Source organism: Juglans regia, chromosome 11 (assembly GCF_001411555.2).
Source record: "Juglans regia cultivar Chandler chromosome 11, Walnut 2.0, whole genome shotgun sequence".
Lineage (NCBI taxonomy): Eukaryota > Viridiplantae > Streptophyta > Magnoliopsida > Fagales > Juglandaceae > Juglans > Juglans regia.
Window position 1 is genome coordinate 7,327,946 of NC_049911.1, and position 19,550 is coordinate 7,347,495.

Here is a 19,550-nt window from a genome sequence, read left to right on the forward strand (position 1 = left end):
ATTAAATGTGGTAGGATGGATAGGGCAGAGCACACTGCGCAAGGCCACACCGCATTAAATGTCCTGCAGGGTAAGGAGCGCCCATTGCCAAGACCGTACCTGGCGACCCAACACGTAATTATTGACAAGCACGCCTGGGACCACACCCTCAGGTATAAATATCCTTCCCTTGGGAGGAAAACTCTTTTACACACCATATATACTTTCAGAATCTCTCATTCTCTCTCCCTGTATACCACAAAGTTACTGACTTAAGCTTCGGAAGCACCTCATACCCCCAAGCCCCTCCGTTTTCCTTCATGTGTTGCAGGTCTAGACTACAGGAAGCCGTGGTCGAGACCGATGTACAAAACACGATATCAACACAATCACTCTGTTGTAATGCATATTGGTTTTGTTTCCATTGAAATGTAGAGAATTTTGAGAGGAAATCAAGAAAATTGCTTGCCAACATCCATTTCGTTTTATGTTTTTTTTTCTTTATATATAAAAAGGAAAAGCAGAAAATATCATATTTATACAATTAATAAATAAAAAATAAGAAGAAGGAAGTCAAAAACACCAAAACGTTAAACTCAAGTTGAAAGAAGCAGCTCCTACCACTTCCTCTCCATGGCTACGAAGAACCTGTTCTTGTCTTATACATTGCTCCTTACGTTACTTCATCTGGTAACTAAGACGACTACGAAGTATGGTCTTTCGCTGCCTGTTGCTATTGCTTTATGTTTGGTTTATGAGAGAATTATGTGGAGAGAATGAAAGAAATTTTGGGTTGTTTTGTTTAGATCTTAACCCAGTTTAACCGAATTAGAGTAGCCAAAAATTAATGCCGTAAGTATCGGAGCATGCTTTTCCAGTATCTTTTAACCAAAGCCCGATTCTCCATCTGGCCTCTTTTCTAGGGTTCTTCGGCGGCCAAACCAATCGATGGTTTCTTTTTGATGTTCCTGCTTTCTTAGTATCCTTTTCCCTTTTCTCGCTGTTTCGTTGCTGAGAAAGTGGAAGAAGGTAAATAAAAGCGACTATTTTTATCGTGTGTTGCCCCTTTCTTTTGTTTTTAAGAAAACGAACAAAATGGCCAATTAGTTGAGGGTAGAACTCTTCTGAATGGGTATCTAAATTTGTTTGATTTCTTTCCTTCTCCTACGTTTTTTCAGCAATCGACGATTCTTATTCTCATTTTTATTATGAGACCCATGTTTACATCGAGTCACTCCAAACTAACTTCTATACATTTACTGCCTACCAGGTTGTTGTACATGAAGCTTTGAATTCAGGCCCATACCCTTTGGTTGTGAGCACATGGCCCTTCCTAGATGCTGTTAGAGCTGCTTGGAGAGCTGTTGATAGTGGGTTTTCAGCAGTTGACGCTGTTGTGGAGGGTTGCTCCGCCTGCGAGGAACTGCAATGTGATGGAACAGGTGGGAACTTGTATCTTGATTTTATATTAATAGCAGGCAGTGCCGTTATAAATTGATATTTTCTTAAGTCTAATTTTCATGCTACAGAAGAAAAACATAACAGAAATTTATTGATATTTTCTCGGCTGAGTGTATGATTTATCATCTTTTTATCTAGTCTCCAAGAACTTCCAATGCACTCATATTCTAACAAATGGAGTATTACTTCTGGCTTTTAGTTATCATTGTGGAGCACAGAATGGTTAATAAGCTTAACTATCCTTTGGACTGTTTTTATTTTACTCCGAACAGTTGGGCCAGGTGGAAGTCCAGATGAGAACGGAGAAACTACGATTGATGCTCTGGTCATGGATGGGGTAACCACCATTTTCATGTTTGATGTTTTTGCCATCCATTATTGTTCTCTCTATTGTAGCATGTTTCTCGGTGCACAATAGAAATGACCATCTATCATGTGTCTGCTAAGGACACACATAGGTGACAATGGAGGTTGGAGCTGTCGCTGCTATGAGGTACATGAAGGACGGCATCAGAGCTGCTAGATTAGTAATGCAGCATACTAAACACACTTTGCTTGTTGGAGAGCAAGCCTCTGCATTTGCTTTATCAATGGGTCTCCCGGGATCCACAAACCTTAGTTCATCCGAGTCTTTGGGGAAGTGGAGTAAATGGAAGGAAAATCGCTGCCAACCTAATTTTTGGCAAAATGTTGTACCTATCAATAGTTGTGGTCCATATCATCCAAGGGATTCTCTTGACCTAACTAAAGGGGCATGTTCCAAAGCCAAGCTTATGGAAACTATCGAATCAAGATCATCCCTCATTGGTCTTCACAACCATGACACTATAGCAATGGCTGTCATTGACAGAGTAAGTTGTTGATGAAAGCATTGTTCCATTAATTATATTCATTAAATTTAAGTGAAATTCTTGTTTCTTGCATAGATGGGGCACCTTGCCGTTGGTACATCGACTAATGGAGCAACATATAAGATCCCTGGCAGGTAAGTTTGACATGAGGCCTTACAACCATTGGAGTTGATCTGATTATACAATGGAACCATATTAAACCAGTGATCTTGTTGATGCTGTTGTGATTAATTGGTAAAACACAATTCTAAACATTAATATGTCGAGGAGGTGCAAAGGCCCTTGGCAAGAAGTTTTTAGCAAGTGCACCTCAGGTAATCCAAGAAGAAACTCCCCCAGTCCAATGGCCTCTAAAAATTATTTGCACTTAAGGGTTCGAATCTTAGACCTAGAGGGAGCATACCACCAAGAACAAGGCTCTTGCCGCTTGAGCCAGCCCCTAGGGGTTCTATGTTAATGTTCTTTTCAGTCATTCTTTGGCAATTCATCATTTTTAGGTCGTTGTGGAGTCTGAACTCATTCTTGAACACTTAACATTTTGTCATGTGACAATGCCAAGTGGCTCTTTCAGTTCTGATTGGGAATAATCTTTCTTAACCACGTGCCATGCTAACTGAAAAATTGACGATATGCCTAGTGAAAATGAGTTTGTTAAAAAATTAATTTTATTCAGAAAGGAAGTAAATATTAATGTATATGGTATATAAGGTGCTCTAGTGAAACAAATATTCTTTGGTACTAGGTCTTGCGTTGCAAGGGCCTACGTGCCAGTGTGATTGCAGCATGCAAGATCTTATATGCCATTGTGATTGCAACAAATCAACCTTTCATTAATCCCTTTAGATAACCATTTTTTCCAGAGTAATGATAAATAACTAGCTGTCAGATGCTAGAAGCAGACTTGAGCATGGCTTGACTCCGACCATCCCATATTTTATGCAACGAATCATGTTTCATGGTGTAGGTTGAGGTTGAAAGCTAAAAAGGTACAAATAGGAGTTGGTTGTTGGTTGGGAGTTTAACGTGTCTCTGTAATTTTTTTCAAGGTTGCTTGAAATGCATACCCTTACTTGGCCTCTTATCAAACAAAAGTGTGATGGTTTGAAAGATAGAGTGCGGGGATGTAGGAAATAAGATAAATCTGATGCAGCAAACAGCAAGAGCAATTTTATAGAACATGAACAACTTAATAGACTATCTTGAAAAGTTTTTCCTTTAAGGGATGCAGGTAATTTATTGATGTAAATTAACAAATTATTGCACTACGTTTTCTTTTAAACTTTTGAAATCAACGGCAATTTAAGGTTATAAAGTTGAAAATCTTGATGTTTCTCATAGCAATGAATCAGATGCAATGAGAATTGACGGTACATTTTATAGGCTTTTGGAGATAACTGATGAAAACTCTTCCGTCCTGCAGGGTAGGTGATGGACCCATTGCAGGATCTTCAGCATATGCTGATGACGAAATTGGTGCATGTGGGGCAACTGGAGATGGTGACATTATGATGCGCTTCCTTCCATGGTGACGTACATAACTTCAAGTTTCTTTCAGTTTGGGATCATTCATGGCACTAGTTTTTAATCATTCACAATCTGAATTCCAAAAGTTCTTTGAAAATCTGGAAAGCACTGGAATATATACTGCCAAATATTCTCCCTGGTGCATTTTGTATATTAACTTTTGGTTTGAATCAGTCCCTATTTTGTCCACAGCTGCTGCACCATTAATATAAGAAAAAATCTATTCAACAGCCTTACACCACACACCTGCTTTTATTTTTTATCTTTTTATTTATTTTTTCCCTCAGCAGGTGTGGTGTAGTGCTGTAGAGTAAAAAAACTATAATGTTCTATTTTCTGGTCTGTTTTTTAGTCTTAAGAAATCCTCTCTTTTGATTACAGTTATCAAGTAGTGGAGAGTATGAGATTAGGAATGGAACCCAAGCTTGCTGCAAAGGATGCAATATCAAGAATAGCACGAAAATTTCCTGATTTTGTGGGAGCTGTTTTTGCGATTAATAAGAATGGGAAGCATGCTGGTGCTTGCCATGGATGGACATTTCAATACTCGGTGAGAAGCCAAGAAATGGATGATGTGGAAGTGTTCACTGTGCTACCCTAAATTAGTAACTCTCTTACCTTGGCAAAGAAGCTTTGATACTTAATGTGTATTATTAATGAGATGTCTTTCCATAATTCCATTTTATTCCTACAATTGAAGTGACATGGTATTTATATGGCAAAAAATACTTTAGCCATAAAGGAATTACACAAAATGAAATCTATAAACTGATGTGACTTGATGCAGTACGTCAGATTGTAAAATTATTTTTTATGTATAGTAGATCTAACGCATTACAGGAAATCACATCAGTTTGTGAGTTTACTTTTGTGTAATCTATTTGTGTCTGTAATAGTTCTTTTTATCTTTTATATCAGAATTTTTGAACTTTAGACAATCTCACGCATTGCTAATGAGATGGTAGGCAAACGTAAACAGAAGGCCAACAGGTAAATGCATTGCAGATACGTGTCTCGTAACTATTTGAGTATTAGAAGGTCGAGAATTCCGGATAGGCAACAAGGCTAATACATGGACAAAAATGAAGAGAGATAATTAAGTAAAAACAAGGCCAGTAATAAGATCATTCAGGCCATGTGGAGTTTTTTTTTAAATAGATCCAAGTCACATGTCCATGAGTCACCCGATCCTAAGTTTATTAAAAAAACTCTCATTTATGGTGGAGGAATACCGTAGTAACAATTCTAGGAACCTTGAAAAGATATCAAAACATTATACAAACGACCAAACTCAGGTGGCAAAAGCCAAACAAATAATCCAAATAAAAACCACTCTACCCACCAATCATCACCGTCTAATAGAAGGCATAGCAATTTTTCCTAAATGAATCAATCCCTGAATATGGCCTTGAATGGAAGAGGTATCATAAAAATCTGAAATTATCCCTTGAGTCCCCTTTTTTGCCAAGTAGTTTGCAACCATGTTAGCTTCTCTATAAATATGACAAAATCGAGCATTAATCTCACTTACCAAATTTTTTACTTCTTCCCAAAAGTCGGACAAGTGGAGTTATTACTTCATCGATGTCATGCTAGAAATGAGTTATTATCTCTTGAGCCAGTATTACATATCTACATGGCCAAGCCTAACTTCCTACGTTTAAGATTAGGCATTGTTTGATTACACAAACCATCTAATCTCATATAATTATTTTAATTTTTTCAAACTCTCATACTATATACAATAATATAATTATTTCAAATTCTAAAATGAAAATAATATTAAAAAATTATATTCTAACAATATTTTATTTAACTTTCAACTTTTATCTCATCTAATCTGTATAACCAAGTGAGACCTAAACCTTTTTGTAACCATCGATTACTTCCATGAATCCTTGGTGTCCTATAAACACTCCGCCCTCAGATAAAAATTCCCCAAGTTAGTATTTAGTAATCAAAATCCAAAAACAAAGCCATTGTGATAAATCCAAATTAATTATAAGTGAATTTAACAACACAAGAACGCGTTTAGAACCCTCCCCTCTCAGAATTCTGATCAGTATGGTGTGAAATTCTGGTTACTATGGTATCTGGCTTAGAGCTTTGCCTTAAACCAAAAAAGGTGTTGTTAAGGGTGGGGAACAGAAAATGAAAGAACAAAATGAGGAGAGGGGGGAACATTCAGGGCAAAATTTTGATGAAGTGGAAAAGAGAGGGGAGTTTCAAGGGTGAGGGTTGGAGAAGGAGATAGTTAAGGAGGGGGTGGAGATGAATGTTGAGAACTCTAATCTGTTGGAGTCTTAGGAGTTGGTTTTGCAGTTTCCAGTGCAGTTGCAAGAGGTGAATGAGGAAAGGCCAGGTACCTGTGTGAGTTTGCCTGATGTTCAGAATATTGTGTATGAAAGCAAGATGCTAATAGAGAGGATGAGTTCCAATGCTGTGGAACAGATTCAAGATAGCAAGAGATCATCAAGATGGAAGAGAAGAGCTAGAGCTAGGCCTGAGTCAGGTAAGCTTTCTAGTTCACACTCTTTGTTGAAAAGAAACTTTGAATCTGTTGAGGATGACTGTGAACTAATGGTGGAAGGAAAGAGGATGAAAGGCAATGATGATTTTGTCTGTGTTGATGATAGACTAGGTGTGGTGGCTACTGAGCAGCACCACCTGACATTATGAATATCCTATGTTGGAACTACCGAGGGCTTGGGAACCCTCGGACAGTTCAGGACCTCAGCCTTATTGTTGAGGAAAAGAGGCGCACTCTAGTTTTTGTATGTGAAACCAAAGCCAGATCATGCAAAATAGCTGGATTGCAGAGAGGCATGGAAGGATGCCTTGTTGTGGATTATGTTAGGAGGAAAGGTGGTCTTGTGTTGTTTTGGAAAAATGAGAAAGGTGTTAAGTGATTAACTACTCAAATTTGCATGTTAATGTACTTGCTAAAGGGGAGAGGGATGGCAGGGATTGGAACTTTATAGGCTTCTATGGCCAACCTGAGATAGGAAAAATAGGTTCTCTTAGGATCTGTTAAGGAAGTTGATGCCTACTAATGCAGCAGCTTGGTGTGTAAGGGGAGATTTCAATGGGATCATGTGGCAAGAAGAGAAGGCGGGAGGTAAGAGGAGAGCTGGAAGTCAAATTAAAATGTTCAAAGAAGTATTGGAGGACTGTGGTTTAGGTGATATTGGTTGTCGAGGGAGTGGTTTTACCTGATCCAATAAGCACTCTGATCAGTCTTTCACAAAAGAGAGGCTGGACAGGTTTATAATGAATGATAAATGGAGGTCTCTTTACAAGGAGATGAGGCTAGAGGCTTTGACAAGGAGGTGTTCAATCACCTTCCTATTTTACTTTCCATTGTTAAGGGTGGGCAAAGTAGGAGGAGACAACATTTCCCCTTCAGATTTGAGGCCTGCTGGATAAAGTAGGAGGAGTGTGAGCAAGTGATTTGGAGGGGATGGGAGAAGGGACATTCAATTGTAGAACCTCTTCAGAGAGTCCAGACTAGGTTACAGTTTTGCAATGGCTCTTTGTTATCATGTTTCAAAGGGAGAGATAAGGGGAGAGGGATGGTGATTGAGCAGCTTTCAAAGAAGATTAAGGAAATACAAGGGGATTTATGTCAGAATATTATGGAGGAGTTGAAGACTTTGCAAGATAGGGTGAGTTTGTTACTAGAACATGAAGATGTGAAGTGAAAGCAGCATGTAAAAATGAATTGGTATAACATGGGAGACAAGAATACTAGATTCTTCCATGAGTGTGCTAATCAGAGAAAAAGAAGGAACAATATTGTGTCTATACTGGATGGTCAGTCAGTTTTAAGGGAGAATAAGGAAGGTATTGCTGCAGCTTTTAGGGATCATTTCTCTAGATCTACACCAGTGCGAAGACATCTGTAGAAGATATTCATGAGTGTGTTAAGGCTTTGGAGCCTAGGTGTTAGCCTCTATGAATGATTTTCTTGAAAATGAGTTTACAAGGGAGGAAGTTGAAGAGGCTTTGAGAATGATGGGAGCTTTGAAGGCCCTAGGACCTGATGGTTTTGGGGCATGCTTTTTCCAGTCTTTTTGGCATGTGGTGGGTGATAACGTGAGTAAAGTTGTGTTGGGATTTTTGAAATGGTGGCAGTTTGCAAGACTGTATCAATTAGACTTTTATAGCACTGATTCCTAAGGAAGTGATCCAAGAAGTGTGACTGAATTTAGGCCTATAAGTCTTTGCAATGTTTTTAATAAAATCATTGCAAAGACTCTTGCTAATAGGCTTAAAAGGGTGATGGATGATTTTATTTCAAGATGCCATAGTGCATTTATTCCTGGGAGACTGATCTCAGACAATGTTATAGAAGCCTATGAGATGTTGCATTCGATGAAGTGCAGGCATAGGAATAGAGTGAGAAGTATGGCAGTGAAGCTGGACATTTCTAAGGCCTATGACAAGGTGGAATGGGGATACCTGGAGGCAGTCATGAGGAAGTGGGTTTTGGGGTTAGATGGACAGGTATGATCATGAAATGCATCTCATCAGTGTCTTATATTATTCTTGCTAATGGTATGCCAGGTGATTTTATTGTTCCCACAAGAGGTTTAAGACAAGGAGACAGTACAAGGAGACCCACTGTCTCCTTATCTTTTCCTCTTATGTGCAGGGGATTAAGTTATTTGCTTGAGCAGGCTAAAGAAAAAGGTGAGTTAAAGGTGTTTCAGTGGCTCTGCCGGGGGGATGAAACTGACCCACCTTTTATTTGCAGATGGCTGCTTAATTTTTGGGAAAGCTAATTGGAAAGAATGGAAGAAAATTAGTGGGATATTGGAGGTTTATGAGAAGGCATCTGGCCAGAGTTTGAATAAGCTTAAGAAAACAGTTCTGTTTAGCCTTATAGTTGGTGCAGAAGTGAGGGATGGTATTGTGAAGGATTGTGGGGCTAGAGTGCAGAACAACTATGAGAAGTATCTAGGTCTGCCAATTATGGTTGGCAGGTCCAGATATCAATCATTTAGCAATGTCAAAGATCGAGTTTGGAAAAAGCTGAGTAACTGGAAAAATTAGTTTTTATCATCCTCAGGAAAAGAGGTGCTTTTAAAGGCAGTTATCCAAGTCATTCCCACTTATTATGAGTGTTTTTAAGCTACCTAAAAAGTTGTGTCATGATTTAGCATCTCAAATAACAAAGTTTTAGTGGGGTTTCAAGTAGAGGGACAACAAAATTTAGTGGAGGAGTTGATCTAAAATGGGACTTTCAAAAGCTGATGGGGGTCTGGGATTCAGAGAGTTAGAAGCATTTAATCAAGCTCTCCTTGCAAAACAGTGTTGGAGGGTGATGATGAACCCTCATTCTATGGCTACAGTGATACTAAAGGAGAAATATTTCAGACACTTTGATATCTTGCATGCTTCTTTAGAGTTTAAACCCTCGGCTATTTGGAGAAGTTTGTGGGACTCCTTGGATCTGTTGAAGGAAGGGTTGGTGTGGAGAGTAAGGAATGGTAAGAACATAAAGATTTGAGAGGATAGGTGGGTTCCAATGGCTATAACATTTAAAATTCAATCTCTTGTGAACATTTTACATGCTGAGGCAAAGGTCGATGAATTGCTTGCAGATGAGTGTAGAGGATGAAATGTGGATCTAGTCAAGCAAGTGTTTAATAAAGATGAAGATGTTGTAGTGTGCAAGTTACTTGTCAGTCTTTTTGGACTTCCTGATAAACAAATTTGGGCTTTCTAAAAAAATGGTATGTATAGTGTGAGAAGTGCTTATCATGTCGAAGTAAACAGGATAAAAAGGGAGAGTGGGGAGGCATCAGGTAGATCAGATGAGGCATGGAGGAAACTGTGGAAATTGAATATTCCAAGGGTTGTGAAGGTTTTTGTTTGGAAGGCTATCACTAATTGTCTCCCAACAAAAAAAAAAAATTGATGAGAGGAAAGTTTTAAAAGAAGCTTCATGTCTAGTCAGTAAGAGAGTTGATGAATCAGTTTTTCATGCTTTGTGGAGTTGCAATGGGGCAAGTGATGTGTGGGCTTGTGAAAGAAGTCTAGTGCAGAAGTGGTCAAGCAGTGAAAGGGATATTTTTTAACTTTGGTCAGAGTGGTCTTCAAAGCTCTCAAGATCAGGTGGAGATAATGGCTATGGTGCTGAGAAGAGTGTGGTTGAGGAGAAATGTTTTGGTTTCTTATAATAGGTTCGAGGGACCTATTGCATTTTTTAACCAAGCTGCTGACTGCTTGACAGAGTTTCAACAGGCACAGACTAAGCAAGGAAGTGGTCAGATGAATATTGTCCAATGCAATAGGGTAATCCATTGGAGACCACCTATTGGGGAGATTGTTAAAGTCAATTGTGATGCAACTTTGAAGATTAATGATAACAAAGGTGGGATTGGGGTGGTGATCAGAGACAGTTGTGGTGAAGTCTTAGTCTCATTGTGCTGTCCTAGACCAAATGTTTCTAATCCTGTATTAGCTGAAGTTTATGCTCTATGGAGGGCCATGAACCTGTGTGATGAATTGAATTTCAGTAAGGTGTAACTGGAGGGTGATGCCTTATCTGTGATTAAAGCTGTTAATAGTGCATAAGTGTGTTAGGAGTGGCATGGTCAATTGATTGAGGATTTGAAGGATGTCTTGAGGAATAGAAGGCATTGGAAAGTTTTGCATGTAGACAGAATTTGTAATTGTGTTGCACAATCTTGCAAAACTTGTTTTACTTGTAAATGCTATCCTCAAGAGATTCAAAATTTTGTAAACTTTGATAAATTGTGTAAATCAATTGATACATGAATACAACATACATGTTTTAATTCAAAAAAAAAAAAAAAAGAACCCTCCCCTCCACCAAATTAATTATTAGTGAATTATAAGTGATAATCCATGTAGAATAAGTGCAATTCTTCCATTTCAGCTAGAATCAGAATTAGGATTCATTGAGAATCTCACTGCCTTGAGCATATTTTCATCATTTACATCGTCTTCTGCATCTTCATGTTCTTTCTTCTCACTAATAATACCTGTAATAACGATTGTTGAGACTCTTGTCATGCACTAAAAAAGCAAAACATGCCAGACAAAAGCATTTACCTTTATTAGTAGCACTTCCATTGTCTTTGTGGTGAAATCATCCCTAGAACAATATCTTGAGGAGCAAAACAGTTTGGTATATAGCTCGGACGTGAATAGGTATTTGTCGGATGTGATTGAACTAAAAACATCCGAGTTTGAGATTTTAACTTGGTGGAATAGGAGCTCATTTAGATATCTCATCCTTGCGAAAATCGCACGTGATGTATTGGCCATCCCTATTTCCACCATCTCATCCTAGTCCGCATTTAGCACTAGTGGACGTGTATTGGACCCATATTGATGCTCATTAGCGTCAAAGATTGTCCAAGCATTAATATTTAAGCAAAATTGGTTCGGTTGTAAACTAATTAATTCTTGGGAGGTAGATGAGCATGTAGAAGGTGTTGACATCGAAGGTAAATACTTTATTCATTAATTTTGATTTTTTATTACTAATTTATCTATTTAACTTAACCTCTATATTTTTTTTCCTTCTTAAAGTAACCCTCCTCCTTCAACTTTAGCAACTTAAGCATATTCCACTTGAAGATATTGAAGAACCGCTCAAAGGTTTCATTTGGGAGTTTGATAAGGTGCCTTTTTTTTTTTTTTTTTTTTTTTTTATGATCGGGTGGGAGAAATATACTTGTAAGCTACTATCATGAGTGATTTGACACAAAGATCACTTTTGTTTAATGCTCAACATTAAACCCCCATAATAATACTCTTTTGGCTTTTGTTTGATTGTGCAGGATGCAAAGAAAAAGAGTATAAAGCATATATTGATACTGTCTGGTGATCACCTCTATCTTGATCTCCACCATATTATGACTCCCTTCATTATTCTGTAAGTTCTCCAACAATACTGTTTTTTCTTTCAATATTTTGCACTTGTCATTCTCTAAGTGCTTGTTCCATTTGACAAGTGCTCCTTTGCTGTCTTCCAGCAAATTCTAAAGAGTCTTAGCTATATCTCCCCCTACTTGCCTCATGGTCCAAGCATTTTTTATGACATCCTCGCAACCTTCCTCAAGAGACCATCTAGCCTCGTATCTAAACATCCTCCTCCTCCTCCCTACTATTGAAAGAGCCTGGTTCATACTCAGTAAGAGGGGTCTATGGTCTGAACATCTTGCTGTTAACACCTCTACCCACCCTTCTTTATAAGTCTCCTTCCATCTTGAATTTGCTACTGCCCTATCAAGCCTTTCCTTAGTGAATGTCTCCTTGTCATGCTTGTTACTCCACGTAAATTTATCTCCTCTCCAACCCAGGTCAAAAAGACCTCCCCTTTCTAGCACATTTTTGAAATTATTCATTTGCTTCTCATGCCTTTGTTTTCCTCCCACTTTCTCATCATGTGTTAAAATTTCGATAAAATCCTCCACCACACACCAACCCACCCCATCATTGGGCTTTAGAGAAGCCAACAAATTCCATGCTTCTTCCCTTAGACTGGTTTCTGGTTGCCCATAAAAACCAGTTAACAACCATCTCTCTTTCCCATCCTCATTCATGACCCAAGCATTAATGTGTCTATTTGAATAATTCAGTATCTCTACCTCCACATATTGGTCCCATAGAAGCATAAGACCCCCTCTTCTTCCTTCTGGATCTACTACAAAACACCCTTCACTTCTAACCTTTCTTTTTATACTATCACACTTTTCACTCCTCAATTTTGTTTCCATCAAAAAGATCACATTTGGCCTCTTCTCCTTTATCAAATGGCAAAGGTCTTGAACTGTTCGAGGGTTGCCAAGCCCTCGGCAGTTCCAACTTAGTGTTTTCATAATGATTGGTGGGGCTGTCCTCCAGCCTCCACCAAAACAATTTGTGTCTCTTTCTCCTCACTATTACCACCTTTTGCTTTTTTCCTCTCTCTTTCCACCACCTCTCCTTCCCCATCTTGTCTAAATAGCCTTTTTGATAAACAAGAAGCCCTATTAGACACCATAGAATTGTTTTTTTCCCTTGCTTTCCTCTTCCAAGCCCCCATAGTTCTTCCTTTTGCCTTCATTACACAATCACTTGTATCAGTTCTTTCTCCCACTTCACTCCTCTCCTCCCTTGATTCCACACTCTTTTTCTCTTGATTTTCTGTTGTAGATTCCTGCCATATTTCAGTGCTAACCATTTTTGCATTTCCCCTTTCATCTTCTTGGAAACTTTGACTTTTACTCATCACTTTCTCGCTTCCTGTATTAAGTTCTGCATCACTCTGAGTTACATCTTGTTTCTGTTGTCCTTCTTTATCCTTCCCACTATTATTCTCTTCCTCATCCTCTACTCCAATTACATTTTTTGTTCCCATCTCTCATTTCTACCCTCCTCTTTCTGCTTAAATTTTGCTCTCATCCCTGCCCTCATCCATGTGCCAAACTGAATCTCTTCCTCCTCCTTCTCCATGAATAATACTACCACATCTAAAGCAGAAATGTGGTAATTTTTCAAATTTCAGAGGAATCCAGTAAGTTCTCCCCTTAATAGCGATAGTCCTTCCCCTAGCCAATGGTTTCTCAATCTCTATTTCTATTAAAATCCTCAGAAAAGAACCCCACCCACTCCCGTCCTCCTGTAACTCTACTTCCAGTACTCTACCCACAGTCTCACCTAGTTTTTCTCCTCCTGCCTTATTCATACATGCTATTGGTAAGTCATGAAACTGAACCCAGAACCTCTCCCTACTGAAGTCCATCTGCTGTGGTGGTATGAATCCATCTAAGGGCAATATTACGAACAACTGGTTGTCAAATAACCATGGTCTCCCATCCAGGATCCTCTGTTTATCAGCTTGGTTTGCAAAGGTGATTACAAACTTGTTTGTACCCACCTCTTGAAACAGAGCCTTCCTGCTTATCCTCCACACTTTAGCCATCGTAGTTTCAATAACTCCCTTACTAATGTTTCTTTCCATCCATATCTTTCCCACCAGACTGCATTCCCCCTTATTTTTCAACTCCTCCGATATCTCATCATCCAGGTCTACTAGCTGAGATTCTTTCTCCGTCAGCTTCAAACATTCCCATCTTTTTGCAAGATCATTCATCGTTTCTAAACCACCCCCTTCCTGATACCACTCTGTAGCGTAAGGAAGATCTTCTACCACCTTTCTACCACCTCTCTGCCACCACTCAGCTCCGTATAGCAGACTAAAACCAGTCCTTCCACCACCTTACTGCCACCCCTCAATGCCGCTTCACACACACTCCGTACCCCTCTGCCACCTCCTAATTCTGTTAGAATATTCGTGGACCCCACTTCACCTCACACCCCTCCCCGAGAGAAAAGATAGAGAGAAGAATTTATCGATATCTGCTCCGTGATGACCTCTATCAGAATGACTATATTGATGCAAATAACATGTTTGTTTCTCTTGGTTTCTCCTTTTCAGATTATCTGATTTTTATTTCTGTAATGATTTTTGGGATATATGAAGGTGTGATATCGGGTGCATTGCTGTATATTCTTGAAGACTTTGACTCTGTGAGCAAGAAAACATGGCTCCAAGAAATGATATATAATATATTTCTTGGCTTTACTCAAGTACGTACGTACATATAATATATTATCTCATCTTCTGAATAATTTGCTTGATTTAATTCATGTATTAATTTCATTTTTGTGAAGGTGTCAAATATTAATCCCTTAAGTTTAGGGGTGCTACCTGCCCCCTACGGGGAGGGGCCACCCCTTTCCTGACCCCCGCCCCCGCATGGGCTGGGGTGGAAATTTTTTCCCCGCACTCCGTCCCCATCCATGCAGGGCGGGGTATCCCGTCCACTGCATGGGGTGCGGGGGTGGACCTCCATCCATCTCCCCCCGCCCCACCATTAGGCCTAAAATGGCCCAGAAACACATTCAAACCTGTTTTTGGGCCATTTTGGGCCCAGAATTTAACTACAAAAATAAATAGGTTGCAAAACTAAAAACTAAAAATAAATTATATGGATAGAAACTATTAACTAATAAGTATATACTAAGTTTCAACTAATACTATTAAGTATTAACTAATAATCATCACTAAGGTATTAAGCTATTACAATTATACAAATTAAGAGAACTAATAAACTATTACAATATTACAAACTCATCTAAAAATAGTAAATGTTACAAATTGTATTACTAACTATTGTAGCAACATTACAATTAATTGTAAATTAACAAAATCATAACATTTCAAATTTGATCAATTTGGGGTGGCAATGAGTTCATTGAGTTGTATCGACTGCTATGAGACTGTGTGAATCGAGATCATAAAAACCTATAATATTTGTAACGCCCCGTCCCCGAGGGTCCGGAGAGTTAATTCATATTACCTGATAATCAACTCCAACATTGCTAATACTCTTCCAAGAGTTTCAAATCAAACGTAAACATTTCAAATTTAATTAACCACACATATTCGTATATAAAATCCTCAATACAGTAACCCTAAAAATTACCAACTTCTCTACATGTCACTTAAACTCACATTTCAACAATATAATTATCAAAAATCACCAATACTCATCGAAAACTTTCTATTCTTAATCCATTATTCTTAAGGCATCTCACCCAATTCTTCATAGTCATGATCCTCAACTGAAATATCCAAAAATCATCTGAAAATATTGGAGATAAGAGGGGAGTGAATTATCAACAACTCAGTAAGCAGAGAATATATACTAGTATGCAAACATGAGCATTTACAGATTTCAGAATGCAGAACAAAACATTTTATTTTCGGAATGCAGAATAAGAACATATTATCAAAAATATCAGAGCGAAAGTTCAAAAATATTCTTATTCAAATTCTTTTGGCATAGCATAATTGACCACCATCATACAAGAGCATCATATCACATCAGAGGCCATGTTTAACTCCCGTGGTAGAGTTGTGCAAATCCCGATAGCTAACCGAGTAGAAACAAATGTGAATCTTCCCCTTATTTATTCTCGGAGCCCCGAGTGTGCATACAGGAAAGACCACGAAAAAAATCATTTTGTTTCCAAAGTGGGTGCACCAGAAATAGAACAGTTGGTATCAACCCAAACAGAAGTCACTATTAGCACCCGTGGTAGGTCAAATAGGTCACAATCCGCAAACCACATCCCGATTCAGAATGTCATGCCAAAAGTTTTCAGAAATTACATCATATCAAAGTACAGAACATCTTCAGAATAGAACAAAGTTTTTAGAAATCACATCATATCAGAGTACAGAACATCTTCAGAACAGAACAGAGTTTTCAGAAATCACAAAACATAATTTTATGCACAAACTTTCATATTCGCTATCTTTTACACAGTTTAGAAGCAATATGCAAAATAGCTCATGTCTACACCAGTCATACTAGAAAATACTTTATTCTTAAACAGAATCTCATAAGTAATGCAGAACAAAGAACTGAGATAGTTTAAATCTCTTTTCATAACAAAACATGCATATTTTCAAAAAAAACCTCAGCCCAATTCATTTTTATGCAAATCTAGTATAGGAATCCCACTTACTTGGACGACTTAGCTTTTCAGAATTTTCCTCAAAAAAATGTCGAGTCGACTATAAATCGTCACCTATAAAAATAATCACGTAATTTTTGTAAGTTTCTAATCAATCACGTATTTCGATATTTAAACCTAAGTTTCTAAAATAACCTATTTTAATTCCTCAAAACTTAAAACCCTCATAATTCCAAAATATATCATCACTTTCTAAAATCATCAATATCTACCATAACCAACGTCAAACTCAAAACACCAATATTTAAACCCGAAACAACCAACAAATCTCACATCATAAACCAATCACACATACAACTCCATAATCCAATCCAACCGACCCCCTTACTCCTTGGACTCAGTCCAGCACAACCAACCAATTCACAGTAAATATGAGTTAGCACAAAAATACATTTATATCTCAAAAGTTCTTTGGGAAAAATACTTATAATGATGTAATATAATTTTTGAAAGATCACGGAGGTGCTAGAAGTGGCGGCACAGCCACTGAATAATGCAAAATGCACTGTGGCCGTGGGTCTCAAAAACTCACTTTTGAACGGGGACAAACCAAGACCCAAGATTGATAAGGAAGAGCTTAGGGATGTCGGTGAAGCCAATGATGGTGGTGGTTGGCCGTGGGTGGTGGCGTAAAGGGTGGTTGAAGACTAAAATGTCCAAAACAGAAATGTTGATGAATATGCTTCACTGGTGGCAGTCGGGGCTGAGGATGGGTGCATTAGGTTGATAAGAGGTCGAGGATGAAGTGGTGAAGAAATGGTGGCCGGAGGTGGCGCGACGGCGGCGTTGGAGCGAAGAGAACGCTGCGGCTTCAAGCCGTGCGTGGAGGAGAACGCCGGCGAGTGAGGAGCTGAAAACTGGAGGGGGAGGTCGCCGGAGGGTGGGGAAGGTTGTGGGCTAGGCGGTGTCGCCGGACGGAGGTGCACGGCGGCGGGCTGGGGAGGAGAAGAAAAACGCACGGGATGAGGGAGAGAGAGGCTCGTGCGTGCGGGAGGAAGGGGTCCAGAAGAAAAAGAAAGAAAAAGAAAGAAGAAAAAGAGGAAGGAGAAAAAGAAAGAGGAAAAAGAAAAAATGGAGGGAAAAAAATGAGGTTCAATCGTCATAACTTGGGTCACAAAATTGATCCAAAAAAAATTATTTCAAAATAACAGTTTAAATAAAATTAATTTAAACACAGTGACTAAGTAAAATAAAAACAATTAAATCCAACAACACAAAAATTTTAAAACCCTCAAACAACTAATTTAAATTAAGAGAAATTTAAATGCAAAACAATAATTAATATTAATAAAGCATAATAAAATAATTTTCACAACTTAAAAAAAAATCATAAAATAAACCAACAAGAAATCTAATAAATTTTAAAACAAGAGAACTAATATTTAAATTAATTAAAATAATCATTCAGTTAAAATACACTAAAATACGGAGTGTCACAATATTAATAAGTTAAAAATAAAAGAAATTAGAATTATAAAGTTATAAACATGAAACAAAAATTCAAAATACATGCATGTTGTGCAAACCATGGCAAATTGGCAATGGTGGGCCCAATACACACAAAGTCATACTGCAATAGAGGTAGCCGTAGACGCTGTCTCATGTATCACTATAACAATTAAATTTGAAATTAATACCGATTAAATGAAAATAAATAAATTACATTAAGAAAATGAAATTCAAGCCCCACGATTACCAGATCCAGGCTGATCACCACTTTTCTCCTCAATGTCGGCCTCCTCATAGTTAAGAACATTCGGAATATGAATTGGAATCCCTGTGATCCAATTCTGCATGCAAATCAAAGTCTCCACAGTGATAGGAGCTCATGAATACCGGAATGAATCCAATACGCACCCTCTGGTGCTAAAGGCCGACTCTGAGGCTACGGTGCTAATAGAGATGACCAAAATACTGCGGGTTGTCTCTGCAAAGACATGATACTTCACGACATTCACCTTCCACTAACTTAATATATCAAAATCTCATGCAAATGGTTGAAGCTCCGCTGCCGAGTATCTATCTATCTCTGACTGAGCCTCTGTAGAATTTTGGACTAAGGAGTTCTACTTCAACCTCTCACCCCAGTCCAATCTACGTCTTTTCCCAACCCCGGCTTCTAGAACTGGTGGGAGATAGGTGTAGGTGCCATAATATTATCATCTCACAAGACGGTAAACTCATCAAATAATCTACCAATGAATTCCCTAACCCTTGATGCAATATGCTCTGCCCATGCTCTGCCGCTTGCCCGTACGCAATTCTCAATCCATATACCATGACATCCACCTTAGATCGAGGATCAACAACAATAACTACATATAACAAAATATTAATCCTAGTGAAATCTCTCCAATATTTGTCGTACTTCGTCCTCATAATCAATATCATCTCCCGCAGCCTAATGTGATTACCCGCGATCATATAATCTAATTCTTCTTTTACTCTACATATTTGCTGACATAAATGATGAGATGTAGGGTACAAAGTTCCAGATAGTGTTGTAGTGACCTCGTAGAAAAGCCTAAAAAAATCTAGGAAAATAGATACAATTTCCCAATCATCATCCATAGGTTTCCCCAATCCCCCGTGGTCATTAAAATACTTTACATATTGGATGTTTTCATCACCCAATAATGCAAATGTCAACTTATATTCTTGGGCCACCTCCAATATAAAAAATGTTGAGTTCCATCATGTAGGCATATCAGTACAAAGGTCCTTCTTGGATGTTAGGCCCTCATGCCTCACAGCAACCTTAAATTTCTCCAATCTAGAAAGAAAAGATCTCACCCATCTCATAGCAGTCATAACCCAAGCAATCGAGTCATGGAGATTTCTCAAACCATCAGTGACAATAAGATTTAGAATATGTGTCGCACATCTCATATGCAAACACTCATCACCCATGATTATCTTATTTGACTCTCTAAGATAGGTTTTAAGATGTCTCAATGCGACATCGTTAGACGAGATATTATTAACTGTGACTATAACAACTCCTGTCAACCCTCACTCATTTATTGTTGTCTTCAAGACCCTCTCAATCGTCTCACCCTTGTGATCAGTGATTTGACAAAATTTTATAATTTTCTACAATTAACATCCAAGTATTAGCAAAAATGACACTAGCAATATTGGTAAGTTTTCTACAAATTCCCATCAGTT

The 19,550-nt window shown here is 38.3% G+C and overlaps 3 protein-coding genes across 7 annotated transcripts; 2 read left to right on the plus strand and 1 right to left on the minus strand.

Moving 5' to 3' along the window:
* The first annotated feature begins 543 nt into the window (after positions 1-543).
* Positions 544-4,750, plus strand: LOC108993554 (probable isoaspartyl peptidase/L-asparaginase 3). Of its 5 annotated transcripts, none has more exons than XM_018968517.2 (7): positions 544-669; positions 1,250-1,421; positions 1,713-1,777; positions 1,899-2,291; positions 2,367-2,425; positions 3,712-3,816; positions 4,197-4,750. In XM_018968517.2, the coding sequence occupies exons 1-7, from the start codon at positions 613-615 to the stop codon at positions 4,414-4,416; spliced, it is 1,071 nt and encodes a 356-aa protein (XP_018824062.1). In that variant the 5' UTR covers positions 544-612; the 3' UTR covers positions 4,417-4,750. The 5 variants fall into 5 exon arrangements, with proteins under 5 accessions (XP_018824062.1, XP_035538921.1, XP_018824065.1 ...); XM_035683028.1 differs by having other exon boundaries at positions 551-1,008; positions 1,888-2,291; positions 4,197-4,682; XM_018968520.2 differs by having other exon boundaries at positions 551-689; positions 1,888-2,291; positions 4,197-4,682.
* Positions 4,751-7,546: 2,796 nt separating this feature from the next.
* Positions 7,547-8,870, plus strand: LOC108993520. Its single transcript, XM_018968469.1, has 5 exons — positions 7,547-7,716; positions 7,802-7,910; positions 8,070-8,321; positions 8,495-8,507; positions 8,572-8,870. The coding sequence occupies exons 1-5, from the start codon at positions 7,547-7,549 to the stop codon at positions 8,868-8,870; spliced, it is 843 nt and encodes a 280-aa protein (XP_018824014.1).
* Positions 8,871-13,221: 4,351 nt separating this feature from the next.
* Positions 13,222-13,929, minus strand: LOC108993519. The gene has a single exon (XM_018968468.1). The coding sequence runs from the start codon at positions 13,927-13,929 to the stop codon at positions 13,222-13,224; it is 708 nt and encodes a 235-aa protein (XP_018824013.1).
* Between the last annotated feature and the right edge of the window lie 5,621 nt (positions 13,930-19,550).